The sequence below is a fragment of the Ictalurus punctatus genome, chromosome 21, assembly GCF_001660625.3.
Source record: "Ictalurus punctatus breed USDA103 chromosome 21, Coco_2.0, whole genome shotgun sequence".
NCBI lineage: Eukaryota > Metazoa > Chordata > Actinopteri > Siluriformes > Ictaluridae > Ictalurus > Ictalurus punctatus.
Window position 1 is genome coordinate 8,272,515 of NC_030436.2, and position 20,177 is coordinate 8,292,691.

The 20,177-nt window shown below is 38.7% G+C and overlaps 1 protein-coding gene across 1 annotated transcript in view; it reads right to left on the reverse strand.

Annotated features, from left to right (window-relative positions):
• Positions 1 to 19,353, reverse strand: part of igsf21a (immunoglobin superfamily, member 21a) — a 268,718-nt gene extending 249,365 nt beyond the window's left edge. Inside the window, exon 1 of the mRNA XM_017450972.2 lies at positions 18,944 to 19,353. Coding sequence (XP_017306461.1) covers positions 18,944 to 19,010 — 67 coding nt within the window. The 5' untranslated portion in view covers positions 19,011 to 19,353. The remainder of the gene's footprint in view (positions 1 to 18,943) is intronic.
• Positions 19,354 to 20,177: the final 824 nt, after the last annotated feature.

Genomic DNA, 20,177 nt, shown 5'->3' on the forward strand with positions numbered 1-20,177 from the left:
GAGCTGACTTTAAGAATTGATCCCTTAATCTAAGATTAATAATTAGCACAAAAAAAAGCTTACAATAAGACACAATTTCTTCAAACAGCATAATAAACAAGTGACTTTTTCTTAAATTAAGGCAGCAAAAACAGTGTTATTTTTAGCATTTTTCTTGAAAAAGGGAAAAACTCTGCAACATAGTGTCAGGGATTGTAGAAGAAGGCGGACCCAAGCACAGATATGTATTGAATCAAGTGCAAGACAAACAACCAAAACTGTGAAAAGAAGAACCATAACCGTAACAATGGACACAAGGCAAAAACATGCAGACTGTGAGAGCGGCTGTAGGACAAGTGACAACATACGAATACGACAACAACAAAAGCTTGATTTGATAATTAGGTGCTGAAAAACTAGAATTTCTTTATGGATGCTTATTAGGGGAAACACAGAACAGGTGTGAGTGATCAGTGGGACATGTGACATGGTTGTGTGACATGCTGGGGCTGATGGGTAATGTAGTTTATGCAGCTGCTTCATTAAAAAACTGAAGTGGTCTTAGTCTTAAAATAAGGAAAACCATCTTGTTCCTCTGCTGTTATAGTATGCAAACCATTGTTTTAGCTTGTTACTGGTTAAATCTCGCTCAATATTAGCTGGAAAATCTTATTAAGACAAAGTAAGATATATTTTCTTAAAAAAAAGATTACTTTTCTAATGCAAACCATGCTTGACAAGATTATTTTTCTTTTTACACAAAAAATAAGACTAATGTCCCAGAAACAAGGCTTTTTTACTTTCTTGAAATTACTTTTTTTCAATGTTTTGCTTGAATCACATTACTTTTCCTTGTTTTGCTCTTTCTCCTGTCTAACCTTAGGCTTTGGGGCTTCTTCTACAAGACTGCAGCGTAATGAGAACCATCTAAACTTGATATTAATCAGAATCAAATATATGATAAACGCTAACACTGTGAAACGTACTTAGAAATTATATTCAAACTGTACCGCCATTTTTATTAATGATTTTCTCTTTTATAATCATTTGATGGAACTGTTTAATTGGGCACAGTGCCGTAGGCCAGCGATTAGTGCAATTTAAAAACTCATCCATGCCAATATCTATTCTCTCTTGCTGTGAGTGCAGTCCAGCTGTGGCAGGAAGGAGGGAACAGGATGGTAACACTTAAATAAATGGCAAATGGTTTCCCTTTAAATAGAATTATAAAGTGAAATGGTGAATATTTGTACCATTCTTATGTTTACAAATAATGTACAAGATGAACCGTAATTGCTGAAAGAGCATGATCAAGGCAAGTGTATCTCACAAAAACATGGGGACAAGATGCAAGTGTGAGGGTTTAGTCTGTATCATTTAAATCTCTTTTCACCAGAGGCCAAAAAACATCATTTCCACCTGTTTTGGGGTGCCCATTTTCAGCATTGACTTGATTTGTGATGTCACACTCCACAGTAGTGGTTAATGGTTATTGTGGCAGTTGTCTACAATGTTTTACTCTCAAAAGAGCTTGCTGTGCTGCCCATTTTATCTCTATACCACTGTTATTGTAGAGAGGTGTGAATTATTTGCCCAGCAGGGGGCTCACACCCCTTCTCTTTCCCATTGCCCTGCTCACAAGCAGCTAACCACAGTCACTATACTCTACACACAGAAACCCAACCGTGTCCTGACTATTCTTATAAGCGATTTGCTGCAGTAAAATAATTCATTTGTTTACACTAATTGAAAATGTCAAGTAAGTTGAATGACAGGACTAGGGGCGGAGACATGAGCAGAACAGAAAGAAAACATAAGAACGTGTGAAGGGGTAATCCCTTTTTGGATCAAAGACCACAGCAAAAACAAGTACATTGACAGCATGACAGGATTTGGTGGGTTTGCAGTGAGCTTTAACGTAACCTGCAAAGTGAAACGAGATAACAGAAAGTTAACTAGCTGCCTGCTGATCTAATGTGGATGAATGCCTCCGGTTGAAGTAGATTCTGAGAGGCAGGACTTTGTGCGCGTGGGTGTAGATAAGAAGGTGGGGTCAGTGAGTTAACTACTAATTTAATCCAATTCCCTTCATTAAGATGGAAAATAACGATGCAACATTTTCAATACTGTGTAAATTAATTAATAAATGTATGTTTGAAACAAAGTAACACAATTGAAAGCTGGAGCTGTATACACATCGATCTTTAAGTTGTCTTCCAAAAGCCTATTATTTGCTGTCTTGTTAAAAATAAATAAATAAATAAATAAAAAATTTAAAAAATCTGGGAATCTGTGTGAGTCACATCAGAGTGGAGTAGGAGTAGGAGGAGGTTATGCCATATATCCACCAACGCTCAAACCACTTCACATGTTTGTTTTTTTTTTTTTTACAGAACTTGAAGATTGAAGGCCTGTTTTTTTTTTTTGTCAGTTCAGGTGTTCTATTTAAGAATTTAAACAAACAACAAATAAGATCCTTAAACCTTTTTAAATTAAATTAATGAAACAATTTAAACAACTATAATTCTCTAATAATTACTAATCATTTTCAGAGAACTCAAAACATAATGGTGAGATAATGTTTTGGACCGAAAACGTATACTCAATTATTTACAAATTTGGTTGTTATTGTTTGTCAGTATTATTTTTTTTTAATGAAATAATTGGAATAAATTTAAAAAAAAGACCATTAATAATTGCAGCAGGTATAAAGCATCACTTTATATTTACATCAAACATTAGTAGCTTTAAGTAAATCCATTTCAGAATTATTTTGAGAGGAAAGCCATTATTAAAATAAGCCACATGGAAATACATGTAGAAATGAGTTCTCTGGTCTGATGAGACCAACACAGAACTTTATGGCTTTGGCACAAAGAGCTATGTTGTCACAAACTCAACACTGCTCATCATCCTGAGAACACCATCCACACATTGAAGCATGGTGTGGAAGCATCAAACTGGAAAACTGATAGTAAGCTTGTCCACCCCCCCGCCCCCCCTTACGTCAATGTGGCCTATTTTGATGTAAATTCATGACACATCTCAATTAAGTAGTCATAACACTACAAACTGTTGTGCATATGAAAAAGTTCAAAGAGGTGTGAATATGTTAAATATTGAAAAATCTAATCAGAAATTAAAATGATATCAAGACCTCATATGTTGCTTTTATTTCAAACCAAACCAATATATTTCATTTCATTTACTATGTGCATTGAGGCAATACTGAACTAGTTAAATGATGTACTATATATACTTTGACGATCCCATTAAAAGCATGTATGAAGTGGTATACATAACTATATAAGTGCATAAGAGTGTTCAGAATACAGTAAATCAACAGAGAACTTCATTAAACATTGAAGCTCCGTACTATGACCTCAGATTTAACCCTGAATACAATAAAAGTTTACGGTCAATAATGAATCTTCTTGAGAGATTGAAGGACATGCCACTTTAACTGCTTAACTACAGCGAAGGGATAAATAACAGCCATCATATCACACCACATTATGAATTTATCTATGAAAGGAATTCTGTATTATAGACTGAATTCTTTGTATGTACAAATGTTTAGTACTAATTATGCTCAGCATCACTTTAATTCCTCCTAATTCCCAGATGAGGCTTTTTGTATGCGACTATCAAGAGTAATGCTTAAACCACAGGTAAAGGAGGATTTGAGAGCTATTCTGACTTCTTAAATCCTAACAAATTAAACTGTCGGAAAATGGAAAAAGCAAGAATGGTTAAAAAATTGGTCTCTCTGAGCCTGAAAAATCAATTTCTTTTCTCTCAATCCATTAGAATCTCATTAGAAGTTCATGACCTAAAATAACCTTGAACCTGAAAAGCTCTCCTAAACAATGCTACAGCATAAAGGTGTATGCTAACAAGATCATATTCCACTACGTAAAATAATAATGATAATAATGTTACTAAGTGTTTCTTTTCCAAATGCGTTACTTAAGATATTATTGTTAATTACAAAATATTATTAATATTTAAAGTAATGCATTTATTGCATAATTCTTTTTTTTTTTTTTTATCCCTATACTTTACGAGTAAGGGCACAGGGTGGCACAACATTTAGGAGTTTATACAGGAAATAGCTGGGCATCTGGGCAACGGTCTTTATTTTCATGCCTTGTATCATCATTTTGATAGATGCTAGAGAAAATTGCACCATTGCTCTTCTAAAAATGTAGGTTTATTTACATAAAGTCCAGGTGGCTGGGTTGTAAAACTCCATTTTTTTGGCTTTTGGTGCTCCCATGGGGCCACTTCCCAAAATGTGTGTCTCTGGAAAAGTAAACACATGACCACTTGTTCTCCTGGAAGTTATCCAGCTTTGCTAGGTTCCAACTCCTGTTCCTGGTAAATTTTCTTGTTTGAACTTTTTCTTGTACAAGAAAAGCTCTGGACAGCACTGACTCCTCAGCTCCAGATAATTTATTACGCAGATAGTCATGTCAAGTCTCTCCTGGTAAATTAGAGTCACTGAGGGCCCTCTGAGTCACGGGTACTTACGAGATAACTATCAAGCCAAGCAAACAAACAAACGCGTGTCGTCCAGATGCCGTATCAGGGATGATGGATGGGGCAGTGATCACAAGGCTGCGTGGGTGCAAGCAAATTTTAGCAGAGACTAGAGATGTTTGTATTGGGATGCGACGGGAAGCTTAGACACAAGGCAGGACACTGCATCCAAACATGACATGGCACACAGAATCCTGGTAATTTCATGAGACATCATTCATTGGCATATTGTGTGTTATTATAGGGGATCTATGGGCTGCTTCTTTTAAAGCAAAATAAAAAGATGTAAACAAACACTAAAAGTTGCATTTTAGTTCTGATAATTCTGTCACAGTATATATATATATATATATATATATGTATGATGCCTACAATAGGCACGTAAGCATCAGATCTGGACCATGGAGCAATGGAAGAAGGGGGCCTGGTCTGATGAATCACGTTTTCTTTTACATCATGTGGATGGCCGGGTGCATGTACGTCACTTCCCTGGGGAAGAGATGGCACCAGGATGCACTAGGCAATGTTCTTCCGGGAAACCTTGGGTCCTGGCATTCATGCAGACCAAGTACACCCCTTCATGGCAACAGTATTCCCTAATGGCAGAGGATTCTTTCTGATGCGCCCTGACACATTGCAAGAATTGTTCAGGAATGGTTTGAGGAACATGACAAAGAGTTCAAGGTCTTGAATTGGAGTCCAAATTCCCCAGATCTCAATCCAATCAAGCATCTGTGGGATGTGCTGGACGAACAAGTTCGATCCATGGAGGCCACACCTCACAACTTACAGGACTTAAAGCATCTGCTGTTAACGTCTTGGTGCCAGATACCAAAGCAGACCTTCAGAGGTCTTGTGGAGTCCATGCCTTGACAGGTCAGAGCTGTTTTTGTGGCACAAGGGGAACCTACACAATATTAGGCATCGTTGTATATATGAATATACATGTGTGTGTGTGTATATATATATATATATATATATATATATATATATATATATATATATATATATATTATATAAATAAGAAATAAAAATATTTAATTATTATTTCCCCCAATTTAATTTTCTCCCCAATTTCATCACCTGCCAAGTCCCACCCATCAGCCAGCTCTCTTTCATCTCTCTCTTCTTCATGACAGCTACCAACTGGGGAGGGTGAAGGCTAACACATGCTTCCTCGGAGACACGTCAAGCCAGCCAACTGCATCTTTCACTATAGGAGCAACGCTCTATCCACCATCTTCAGAATACATGAGCTCACAGACACCCATGACTGGCTAGGATGGTTGTCTGTGGCAACGTTGGGAATCAAACTCGCAATCTCTCTCGACGATAAAACTTTTCTGTTGTCCCACTCAGTTAAAAGAAAACATTCTGAATTTTGGATCTCTCTCAGAAAGAGAGAGAGATAAGAAAGAGAGGGGGATGGATGGAGGGATGGATGGATGGACGTTAATAATACCAGAGGAAAAAATTGGGTGCTTCAGCAGCCAAAGACATTAATACAATAGAAAGACATTGTGCACAAAACAGACAATAATATTATTCTTATTTGTTTGAATGTTTAACTGCATTCAATTTTACTATCAGGAGGTCACACAGGCTTGAGATGCAAATGCAGGTTTATTAAAATATCAAACCAAACAATCCGGAGAATGAATCCCAAATAGAACACACTAGGCAAGTGCAAACTCATAAACTAAACAGAACTGAGCCAAAAGCAGAAAATCAGAACAAAAGGCTCAGCCTTGCTATTGACAAAATACAAGAGCAAGACTTCATGCTGGACAGGAGAACATCTGTATTATTTAAAGGGATCAGTGTGATTGGGAACAGCCATGTATGATTGCATAAACATACACCCATGGACACAAGAATCCTTTGAATAAGAAGTTTAGTACATGTGAAGCATGTTTAAATAGATGTACATTAGATGATTAAATATAGAACATGGTTTCTAAAACATTTATACACAGAGTCTGGATTATATTTAAAAAATACATAAAATTCCAGCAGTGAGAACGGTTCTGACAGCTGTAGCCGACACGCTGAGCCGACTTCTCTTTCTTGCACTCACAAAGCTGCTGGGGAGAAAACGGACGTGCCAGGCAAACAGAAATATCGTCTCTGTTTTCTCGAAGATTAAAGTATTGGCACCTGTGGCTTTGTTCGGTCGCAGGCAAACAAACTCGCTGTTTCTCATGATCAATAGTTCGCTCTGTGAGGTAGGTGAGTCAGAGTACGGCGCATATTTGAACAGAAAATGAATTATGAGCCTGTGTTTTTAGTAAGTTTGCTAATCGAGTTGATGATTACACAATGACGAATTGATTAATCGATGGCTCAATCAAGTATTGTATTGAAAATACAAGAGAAAGCAAATGCTCCTTAAATGCGAGCGGCTGAGAAACACAAGTTGTCCCAGATGCTTCAAAATATCTCTAAAATGTTGTAGTATGATTGACGGATGTACAAAAAAAGCAATGCAAAAGAGCTAGTTGGAATTGGAAGACCAAACGTGTAACATGCATGTGGTCTAATGGTCTATTCTGAGTCAGTACCACTTTACACACATTATTTGCATATTTACTGTATATGTATAAGGATATAGATCCTATCCTATATGCGGCAAAGCAATAGACAACCATCCATTTTCTGCATACTTGCGTAAAACCAGTCCCAGTTTTGTTTTTCTCAATTCTATGCAAATTAGATATGACTCACAACAAATCCAAACAACTGGCTTGAATTATTCCTCGGACCGATCCTATGGCACGTGTGGTCTGATGTCCGTTACGTCGCGTTACGTGCGTATGACGTCCTGCACCCTCGACTGGAAATTGGCTTATACTTCCGGTTAGTAAAAATAAAAAATGCTAGCGTTCCATTTGAGACGATACTACCTTTCTAAAATTCATACACTAGACGGTAGAGTACACAGTACATAGTGTAAGTTTATAGTACGTCATCTGGGCTAAAACTTTAGTATTTACGCTCAGAGGTGTGTTTTCGGAACAGAAGTAACGTAATGAGTAAATCTCCCCCGTGCCGCGCGCAGACCGACTAAGCAATAATGAGATTCGTTGACGATTTTCATAATCGATTATTATCGATTAGTTGTTGCAGCTCTACATGTAACATTTAAATTAAATGAAACAACCCATCTTCACACAGATTAGTGCATTATTTAATCTGTGTTTAACCGGTCAGTGTTTACATTTTGGCTACTATCGTTTGTCATTGGATACTGCACGCTTATACTGTACATAAAGAGATCTTACTCCCCAGTTCTGTTGTCACCAAACAATCTCGCTATTTTCAGTGAGATAAAAATCACGTTTTCTGCCATGTGCCGATGCTGAGAATGTAATAACACACACACACGCGCACACACACAGAGTGTCATCAGCATATTGATAGTCTGTTATTTCCAGAAGAACACATCCATGCATCTTTTTGAGCGTCTGTTTTGGCGTAAACATTCTGTTCATTAAACAGAAGGAGAGACGTCCCGCTTATTTCAGAAATGCCATAACACGCGGAATGTGTCATATTATACACACATATGTGACATGTTCAATTGTGTGGAGTCGGAATGTCACAATGAGTCAAATCAGATTTTTAGGTGAAATATAAATGTGGCCCTTGGTTGGGGGAGGGGTTTCGGTAAAGTGGATGCTATCATAAAGTGTCAGATTTCGCTCTGAGCTCATTGTAGTAAAAGATAAGTCATTGTATCTGGCACTAAAGTACACTTATAGCTGTATTTATCCCACAGCACTGTTGGATTACTTTTGGATTCTGCAAAAAGTGTTGATTCATTTTCTATAACAGCAGCTCTGACAGTAGTTCTGGATGTAAATCAAATCAGCTTTATATCAATGCAATGTTTTATAATACATTATCGTTTCTGTAGTAACAGCTGATTCACAAGGTATGGTTGAAGCTTATTAAAAAAATGTTTCAACTTTACACGAGAGAAAAAAAAGGAGGCTGGGGATGGAAATGACTATGAGCTTCTATAATGTGCTATAAAGTGATAACAGGAACATTTCACAACATTACACATAACTATGAATGAAATATAAATGGAATAACAATTCAAATAAACAAAATAATAAATAAATAAATGTAATTCCTATGGTATAGTATTTTCCTGTAACGGTACACCCCACTGTGTTTTATTCCATGCTTGTGGAACATGATGCTGTTTATTAGAAGTGTCTGTTGAACAGAATCTGAATCATGGCCGGAAAAATAGCATGCAGGCAAATATAAATGAATGAGAAGCTCTTCAGATATGTTTCATCTGAGGAAATCGGAGCATTCAAAGCCGTAATAACGACCCGAGTGGCTGGAGTGCTCAGGTGGTTCCTGCTCTCTACAAAAAAATGTCATCCAGCCTTCTATTTTCTCAACAAAAAAAAAGAGCAAAAGGCTATTGACTAAAACATGAAAGAGACAGTGATGGAATGATGATGGAGGGTTATTAGGGAAGACATTTGATTTGGAAAGGCATAATGATGGCACACTCTTGTAGCAATTAAACATCCGTGATACCTTCGATTTTCTAGGCAGTATAGGATATCAGTATCAAGGGCTGTAAAATGTCTACCAAGGAGGAAGAAGATATGAGAACTGAATATGTATATATTGTTTGGTATGAATACAGATACGAACAGGAATAGGAGGTGGACTATTTTTTAAAATTATTTTTATTATATATTTTGATCACTTTTTTTTAGAAAGCTTGCCAGAAATAGACTAGAATAGAAATAGACTGGGACCCCTTGGGCCACAACTCAAAAAAAAAAAAAATCACAAGTGGGATGTTTTTACTTTCATGCGGATGAGTAGTCAGATATGAACTTTCATTTATTCATCCTTAGTACCTGCCTGATCAGGGTAGTGATGGTTACACAATATTGCACATAGGTACAAACCAAATGGAGGCCAATTATGAACTGGAGAGATGTAGGTTAGGTTGAGGCAGAACTGTCAGAGGCAGAATTCACACACTATCCTGACTCTGATGCCATTTCTACCTCGGTTTTGTTTAAACCTGTGTTTTTCAGGGTATCCTGTGGCATAGGACAGGGAAAAAACAGTTCCACTTTACAAACAGATATGAATATTTGGAACAGTATACATATCCAACAGATACTATATCAATAATATAGCTGCAAGCAGCAATGGCAGATTCCACCTCAATACTGCAGAACATTTCAAAATTGACATGGTAGAGAAATGTATCTCACAGATGCAACATTTCAACGCATTCGGATCAATGGCAGATTTTAAGTCCATTTTTGTAGTTTTCCACAAATGATCACTTGCACTTGCTTGCGTATTCTTGTTGCTATAAAATTAATTTGATTTACTCTGTGCTGCTAGAACATTAATCTGAATGAAGTGTACTTTGGCTTGATCCAAGACAAAGAGCGCTATCTATTGGACGATAAAGATATTGTTAAACATAATAAACATATTTTCAAAGATAATATTCCTTTTGATGTCATTGTTTTTGGAGATATGAAGTTGCCATCACACACGGTAACATACTGTAGTGTCCTCTTTGTGCGTGGAACAGATCAAGTCCATAGGTTAATGTTTGATTGATTCATGGACACAAGAAATATGTGCAACAGTTGTCAATTCACCAGAAAGACATGTATCCCACACACACGTACCACAGTTCAAATCAATCGGACCTATGGTTCATGGGGAAAAGTTTTTTGTAATTTTGGTCAAATTTTCAATGTACTGGAAAATCTATCATGACTTTATGGGTCCCAATGATTTTTTGTTCCCCATGAGAAATAAGGCATGTATAACAATTTTCAGACATATTGACTTATAGGGCGGAGGGAAAATCATGTCGAATTTGGGCATGGCCGGTAGCACCACCTATGGGCTCATGTGGGTCATTTGTTGTGTGGGAGTTACTCATGCCCTGTAGTATCAGTGTGCCAAATTTCAAAACTTTTTACTGTTCAGATCTTGAGTTATTGGGCACTTAAGGGAGATAAGGTGAATAATAATAATAATAATAATAATAATAATAATAATAATGACAAGAAGAAGAAGAAGAAGAAGAAGAAGAAGAAGAGGAAGACTAACAATAACAATAGGTTTTCTCCTGACGGAGGAATCATGATAAACGTTTTAAGTCAGTGCAGGCTCACATACACTCAGTCATTCCAAAGGACATTTTTGCACAAGAGCTATAAATAAAGAGAAATCCTTCATGTTCCTTTGTGATTTTCATCGTTTCAAACATCGAGTGCTAATGTCTTGCCAGAACGCCGTGTCTCAGTTCATGCTCTAATGAGCACCTCGATTGAACATACACAGCAATGAGGAAAACAAAAGCAGGCTAAATCGCGTCTGTGGCCTCCTTTTAGTGCCATGCCGTCCTTGACCGTATGTTATGACTTGGCTTCATCGTCTGCGCTTGCCGATAACATACTAATGCTGTCGTTCCCCTTGGACGACAGTACGTAAGCCAATAGCTCAAAGGACAAAAAGATAATGCAGGACATAATGTTTCCCTCCCACACACACACACACACACACACACACACACACACACACACATTCAGCTGACAACATAACTATTTTCCAGCAAGGCACAACAACCTTATGAGTCTTAAGCACAACTCCCACAAAGGCATTACACATAAAGGCCACTTTTATAGATGCTCTATATAGATTGTTTTTTTCCCCAAATGCATGTCAAACACTTTGACATGGAAGACACAGCTCTCTTTAGACCCATAACCGATATTACCTGATGACGCTAGCAGGAACAGCCTTCTCTCCTCCATATAACAACACATTAGGGATAGAGAGGCGTGTCAGCACGCTGATTCCGCTGCATCGGTCCTCATTTGTGGCTTTAAGAGGCCACAGTTCTCCAAATGAATCCTGACTTTGAAACCTCGAGCTTGAGTCACCTTCCCAGGGCCAAGTCCCCAAAGCTTAATTTACAGCTGAGGCCAGAAAGGCAGAGAACTCAAAGAGATTTAAAAGAGAAGCAGGACACAGCATGTACAGTAGGATGACTGCATCGGTTTCCTTTTCTAAATCTGTCTTGGGTGAATATGGCATACAATTCAAGAACCACTGATAACAAAGAGGCAAAAGAGAAAGAATGGCACTGTAGAAATTACACACTAAAAGGAAAGCAGTCCAGGAGGCATTCTGTAAAACGAGTCAACTCTAGAATCAATGATAAAACTGTTACTTTCACCAACTGCAAATTAGGAGCCTTAAAAGTCAGTCAAGAATAAACGTCTGGTTGAGACTACATATACATTTACGTTTTGCTTATTTTTGCTGATGCTTTCATTCAAAGTGACTTACAATTGAAACTAGCCAAGCATGGACATCTGTGAGCTCATGTATGCGGAAGAGCGCAGATAGCGCAGAAGCAGCAGAAGGCTTCACATGCCTCAGAGAAAGCATGTCTTAGCCTTCACCCTCCCTGGTTGGTAGCTGTTGTATGATGGGGGAGAACTGGCTGGTGGGTATTGACCAAGGGAACTGACCAAAACAGAATTAGGGAGAAAATGAGGGAAAATTCGTCTTAAGTACCTGCCTGTTTTAGGTTGTGGTGTTTTAAATTAGGCTACTAAACAGTGTTTTCCAGAGTAGAGGCAGGGTTAGGGGAAAAAAAGTCAAATTTAAAATCCAAATGCAAATCAGGAAGAAGATATGAGATGCAACTGTATATGTTTATATTATTCAGGATGAACAAATAATATAAATACAGATACGAATAGGAGGTGGACTGTTTTTTTTTTTTTTTTTTCTTTTTCCCTTGCTTTTTTTTTTTTTTTTTTTTAGAAAAAACCCAACAACAACTTTAGGTTTAAACCCAAATCAAAATACCCTGTGCTCTAATTTAGTTTTATTGTGACAAATCCTGAGGAAGGTCACCCCTACTTACTCTCTCTCTCTCTCTCTCTCTCTCTCTGAGGTATGACTCAGGAGAGAGAGCTAAGGTCAGTGAGTGATTATCGGCGTCTACAGCTAGAATTGCCAACACCTGTCTCTGGAGCAGTCAGTGGGCCTGATCATGATGGATCTGCTGAGGAGAAACTCTTTCAACAGTGGGAAATGGGGGAATCCACATGGGGCACAATGACTCACTCGTAAGGCAGCCTGTTTCCTTCGCTGGCTGAGAGACATGGGGAATTGGTGTCATAAATCAATATTGGAAATAATAATGGTTCATGCTTGTTAAAAGTCACAAGATCATAGGCTGCCTGAATCAGTGAGTAAAACGCTAAGAGATGATGTTAAGCTCAGCATTCGCTCCATTACTGCATAGTATTTTGGTAATATTTGTTGCCTATGAATTCCAGGGTCTAAAGGACATTTTCGCGAATTATCCTGCCGTAGGTTTCCTCCAGGCTCTCCAGTTTCATCCCACCTCCCAAAAAACATGATAGACTGACTTACTCTAATTGCCCCTAGCTGTGAATGAGTGTGTACATCTTGCCATGCGATGGACTGGCATCACATCCAATGTGCATTCCCACATCCCCTCCAGTGTTCCCAGGATAGCCTCGGATCAACGATGACCATCACTGATGATCAGTGATGAATACTTTAAATGTCAGAGAACCCAGCATCAGACCCTGAAGGATGGCAAAAAATTCTAGTTGCACAAGAAAATCTTGTCAACACATATTGCACTGTATTTTTTTTCTTCTTTTTCTTTTAAATCAGATTACTTGTGTAAGAGAAACTCTGGCCTTTGCTTTGGAATGTGTCGTTTCCTTATTATGAACTTAATAACACAAAAATTGTAGTTTGTCATGTCTCAGAGATATCACAAAACCCTTCATCCTGAAGATGTTCCTCTGTCAGAAAACAAACTTCCAGCTTTAGCTCTGACTTTTTCTGACAAACAGCTGACACTGGAGACTCCTTCCATATATTCTATATACTGTGATGAGAAATTCACCATATCAGTGATTTCGTACTGTACTGGACACTTTTGATGAACACGAGTGTTCATCATACAAGTTGTTAGTATAAAACTTCTAACATATAAAAACGTGAATATTTCTCGAGGCTGCCCGTGCTGCTCTTAGAAAATAAATAAATAAATAAATAATCAACACCTTCTGACCAATCAGAATCGAGTTTTTAACAACACTACGGCAGAAACAAACGCACAGTCTTCGCACTGATCGTACGTAGCTTGTCCATCTTATAGTTATATAATGAATACGTGAGTCAAACCCCAAAATTAAGCCCTAATGGTAATATGATCTTATAAAATCTTACCCTCTCATGCAAGAACAATAGCTTTACATGCCCCAACATCTGCAGATAAGGCATCTGATTTGTGTCAGGCGTAAATGTCACGTTGATTGCACATAACCTTCCATCCATCAGACAACCAATGTTGAGAGAGTGACAGAGCATGAGTTGACTCTCTCTCAGTTTCTTCTCGTTTTGAGTAATACCACTTAGGCATGCGATGATGTTAGTCATCGTACTGCAGCACTTAGCATGTCACGGTTCTGAATAATTGAGCAGTGGCATCATAAGTGTTGCATTAACTTCTTACAGTTTTAGAAAAGCATGTAAGTTCTACAGGAAATGTGACTCATGTTCCAAAGAGTGTTACCGCAGAAGTAATATTCCGGTTACTGCTGTATATCAGAATTGAATTACAGCATCGGAGGGGAAAAGAACACAGAGAAAACAGTGTGTTACGTTCAAAGTAGTGGTCTATGGTGTACTGTGAAAAGAACCAGCGGGCAGAAAAAATGTAATTCATATATTTTTATTCCTTTCATCGAGCACAGAAACTCGACGGAAAATGGTTTGGATGTTACGCCGACAATTATATTTAATATATCGTATTAATTATTGTTAGTACAAAGTTAAATTATTGTAAAGAATCAATTATTAAAGAATGCATACCTACTCATTCATGATATTAATGAATGAATCAGCCAATCAGGGGCAGCAGCGCAGTACTTTAAATCATGCAGATACGGGTCAAGAGCTTCGGTTAATGTTCACGTCATCAGTGACTGGTTGTTGGTGCCAGATGGGCTGGTTTGAGTTTTTCAGGAATTGCTGATCTCCAGGGATTTTCACACACACCAGTCAGAAAGAATAAATTCTGAAGGATGAAATGTCTTCTCGATGACAGAGGTCAGAGAAGAATGGTCAGACTGGCTGACAGGAAAGCTATAACCAGGTATAACCGGCACAAATAACCACTCTTTACAACCGTGGTGAACAGAAAAGTATCTCAAAAAGCATGTCCGACGTTGAGGTGGGTGGATTACGACCGCATTTAATAGGTCATCTTTTTTTTTTTTTTTTTTTTAAATCAGGTCATTTAAACATCTTAATCCGATGAGTGTGTAAGTGCTTGTTTTTTCATGATGATGTGATGATGTATGTAGGTGCATCAGGGACATTTTCACAGCTTTTACCTGATTTTCGAAAACGTTTCGAAAACGTTACGCAGATTGACTGTTTTTACCATCATGTTTGGTACACTAGCTCCTTATACTGTATGATTATAATTTTTTTTTTTCCCCCAAGCAGACAGTAAGGCACGCCTAGAAAGTAGCCTAAATGAACATCAAATATATTCATGCTTTCTTAATGTCTGGAAAAGTGTATTATTGGTAAAAAAAAAATAAATAAATAAATATAAATATAAATTTCTGACTTCTATGTCTGATTACAATCACTTATAACACTACGTCAAGCGCAGCTTTAAGCTGGACTCAGCATAGCTACACTTCTATTAGGAACCTTACTTATTTCTTATAAAAACTTTAATGTTAGTGGCATCAACCTAGTTCTACGATGACAAAGAGAGAAAAAAATTGCAAGCTAAAACCATTATGCCTGTGAATCATTATAGCTTTTAAAAGTGAAGGCAAGATAACCTTGAGGTGTATGAATGATATCATGACTTGTGGTGATGTTAATGCTGCTGTCTCGTGGTAGTGATGAGTGCTGCTGATGTGTACTTGACCAAGCAGCCTCTCATCCCATTCAGGTTGTTTAATGGAATACTTGGGAGTGTAGGAGGATAACCTGTAGAACCCTCCAGATGCCGGAGGTGATAAATAGTCACTGAGTTGTTGGGATCACTTTACATGGGCATGCTGCATGTTGTGATGTGGAAATACTGTACGCGAATTGTCCATAAATGGTGGAAAACACAATGGAAGAGAAACAGTAATGACAGTGCTGCTAGATTATCAAGTCTTATTAACAGGATGATTAACATCATCATCTGTATTGTAACAACTAACATAACGACTTGAAAAAATATCCATCACGGTCATCGATATAGTGATGTTTTCTATGAGGAGATATATTGTTTAGCATTTTGGACATTTTTTCCAAGGAGTCTCCAGTGGCGGTGCTTTGTAACAGACCTTGAGTTTTCTGACACGGATTCTTTGTAACATGACAAGTTGCATTTTTGCTGCATTAACTTCAAGGGAGAAGAAAAAAAGAAAGGCTGGGAAATGATGACAGGAACTAACTTGCTTCGCAGCATTAAATGTAACTATAAACGCATATAAAGCACAACGTTGGTACTGTATGAGCAGAATAAAACATTCTGGACATGCTGTTATTGAAAAATGAAAACCACATCGGTGTCGTCGTTGAGTATTTTCCTAGAACAACATGCTCTGTTGTGTTTTATTGCTTACTTATTTGCTTATTTATAGACTGGAAGTGTTAACAACTTGGAGCAAAGTTTTCAACAGTAATCTGACTGGCACTCTAACTGTTCAGCTTACTGTACACAACATTACGGCACATTACTGGCAAATTGCTGCCAGTCATATGAGTCAGACGCCGAACAAATCTAATGACCGTGCATTAGGAGTCTTGCACCAAGACAAAAATAATGCAGTTTCACAAGTGAATCAGAAGTATTGTCTAATAAGAGTTCTAGACAACCAACGCACACACACACACACACACACACACACACACACACACACACACACACACACACACATCTCAATCACTGAATGCTGCCATGTTTCTGACTATAATGCTAGATCTGGAATAGCACGTGCATTAAACTGGGTGCGGTTTCAGTGTGCAGGAGCCTCTTCCGAAGAACTGACGAGCTCATTTCCTCACTTCCTAACTCTATTAAAAGGAGAGCACTGTACATGGCTGAGGACTTGAAGAAGCACCATTAGGGCAATGTGTCCTATTCTTTTTTACATTTTATGGCATTTGGCAGATGCCCTTATCTTGAGTGACTGACATTTATCCCATTTATACATCAGAGCAGTCGAAGGCTAAGGGCCTTGCTGAGAGGCCCAACAGTGCCAGCTTGGTGGTGCTGGGGTTTGAACTCATGACTTTCTGATCAGGCACATCTTCAGAGTTTAAAAGGTTATAAAAAATATCGCAAAGAATTAGTATATACAGCAAAGTAGTCAAATTTAACTGACATAATGGTAGGAACAATCAACTAACACTTGAAATGCATTTATTTATTTATTTATTTTTATTTTATTGCTTGCATTCGACTGCCGAAACGGACATCATAGCACATAAGAATATCTTGAAGGTATACAAATGTATCTAGTATTCCCCATTTACAAGATGACAATTAACCACATATAAGATTATTAGCCCTAATTCTAGACATTTTACTCATTTCAAGCTTGGAAAAGTTACTTCAAGCTTGTTCTATTGGCAGACCGTTTAGCTAATCATAAGCGCTTGTTTCTAGAAAGAATAAGAAAAGTTAAAGCTCAAAATCAATAAAAATGGCTGTTCTTCCAGGTTCTCTGCTTTCCTCCTACATCCCAAAAACCTGCTGATAGGTGGATTGGCTACGCTAAAGGTGTGAATGAGTGTGTGAATGTGTGTGCATGGTGCCCTATGATGGACTGTAATTTTGTGTATCAAAATTCCCACTTCATGCCCAGTCTTCCCGGGATAGACTCCAGATCCACCAACCCTGACGAGGATAAAGCTTACTGAAGATGGACGATTGCATGAAGGAAGGAAGGTATGCTTTTCACAATCACATGATCTTCAGACAAATCTGATAGCTAAGTATGAATTTATTTCTAAAACGACATCAGTCTAGACACACACACACACACACACACACACACAGACACACACACACACACAGACACACACACACACGTGTTAGTTCTGCTCAGAATAATGATTAATGGACAGGCAACAGTTCTCCAGCCTGCTTTGATGCCTCCTAGTGTCTTTTTTTGGATATTATTTCTCTTGAGAAAGCTTGCCAGGGGTGTAGGTGTGGATCCTGAATCACTCATGAGTTCAAGATGAGCAAGGTTGTAATTTTAGAAAGTGAAGTGTGTGTGTGTGTGTGTGTGTGTGTGTGTGTGTGTGTGTGTGTGTGTGTGTGTGTGTTTCCCCCAATCTTCCCCTTCTTCTTCTTCTTCTTCTTCACGTGCGCAGTCGCGTTCCTTCATCGACTGTTCCCGTATTTCGGAATTACGCAGAGGAAGTTCAAGGGGGGGAAGACAAACTGCGTCCAGTTTGAATCAAATTGAGTCTATGGATATTGATACTGTATACTGCAGTATGTTTGTCAGTTGGATTGTATGTGCTGTAAAATGCAAGAAGAGTATGCATTTAGGATCAGCATGTTGGGTCCTAATGGAAATGTTATGCGTTTCTAGGAATAGCGCCGACGGCACAAACTCCAAAATGCCCAATTCACGTTTTGCAAGTAAAAAAATGCGATTTGGAAAGAGTGTAGATTGCTTGGTCCTTGATGAAACTGCCAATAAACTCTACCCTAAATACTATTTAATCCGTAGTGTCTCAGTGTCAGCGCGCAAAGACTCAAATATCCTCCAAACGCGCAAAACGCCTCACCAAACAAATAAAGCATGATCATGATCTCAATAGTTAGGAAATGTTTCAAAAATAATAATAATAATAATCTGCAAGCAATGTTGCATTCCTTTCTCATCTCCTTGCTCTTAAATCTCTCCTAGCACACTAGCACAGCCTGTACCCGGTGCCAACATGGCAAAAAAAGAGCCAAGACAAACGCCAAAAACAGCGTGTTCCGACGAATACTAATCTTGCTGCATAGCTAAAGGGTTCAAAATGCCTAAAGTTGAATACGCAACACTATGAGACGTCATATAACGTTCATAACGCTACATGAACGGCGCATGCTTTCCAGTAACATCATATGCATCAGTCATCTCATTCAGAAATACTAAACGAGGCTGTGTGTGTTTGGGTTTTGTTTCTTGACTTATCTGTCGGTGCGAAATTGTTCACACATAAGCTACAATACACACATGCGTGCACGCACACATGCGCGCGTCCATGCACAAACACACATACACACACGCGCACACGCAAAGACACACGGACATCAGTCACTCACCGAAGGCTAAATCCAGCAGATCGGCGCACAAGAGAAAACACAGCGACAGGACGCTCATCTTCCCCATGTTCTGTCATAAATTCCTAACTCCATTGGCGTTTTACATTACGGCCCGTCTCTGCTGCTGTCCGCGTGCTCCGTTGTACCGATCCAGAGGCGCGCGGGCGGCTACGCTGCAACCCGAGCGCTCATCACACGCTCCAACTTAAACCGGGAGGTGGGGGTGGAGAAGAGAAGCGAAAAGAAGAGAAGGAAGCTAAAACGGGAAGTTCAAATAACATGCGCATGAAGAACAGTGAGGGAGGTGGGGGGGACGGGAGAAATGATGTACAGAAGAGAAACAGCTCCCTCCCGGTCGAGCGGATGGGGATTAAAAAATAAATTCGGATGAGAATATGCGCTCGAGTCGCTGCTCTCTCTCTCTCTCTCTCTCTCTCTCTCTCTCTCCACTCAGGAGCTCTGCCCCCCCGTATAACCGTGCAGGGATCCTACTGCTCATCATACTATAGAGTCTATTCCATAATATACAGTCTAATTAATGGCACCCTTCCTGAAATATTTCAGCTGAAACTTACAGCATGCAAGACATTACTAAGTTTAAACCCAATATTTGAGGACGTAAACCCTAAAAATAAAACCACCCCTGAGCATCTTCCTGTAATAACTGACAAGTTCAGAGTTGTATACTGTATGGTCAAAATGATGTGGACACCTGATTATGTGACACCTGTAATGTGTCACTTGTACGTGAGTATGTAAAATTATGTGACACCTATAGGTATGTGGGTCATCCTCAAAATGTTGCCACAAATGTAGCTTATAGAACGTCTTTATATGCTATAGCATTAATACGATTTCTCTCCACTGGAACTAAGAGGCCCAAACCTGTTCCAGCATGGCAATGCCAGTGTGCACAAAGCGAGCTCCATGAAGACATGGTTTGCCAAGGTTGCAATGGAAGATCTCGAGCGTCCTGCACAGAACCCTGGCCTCAACGTCACTGAACGCCTTTGGGATGAACTGGAACGATGACTGTACAACAGGCCTCCTCGTACTGACATCAGTGCTCTAATGCTGTCAATAATAGTGTGGTGGTTAAATTAACAATAATCCTCACAGCCATGCTCTGAAATCTGGTGGAAAGTCTTCCCAGAAGAGTGGAACCTAGAACGGGATGATCAACAAACACATATGGGTTTGATTGGTCATGTACACTAATGTGTGTGTGTGTGTG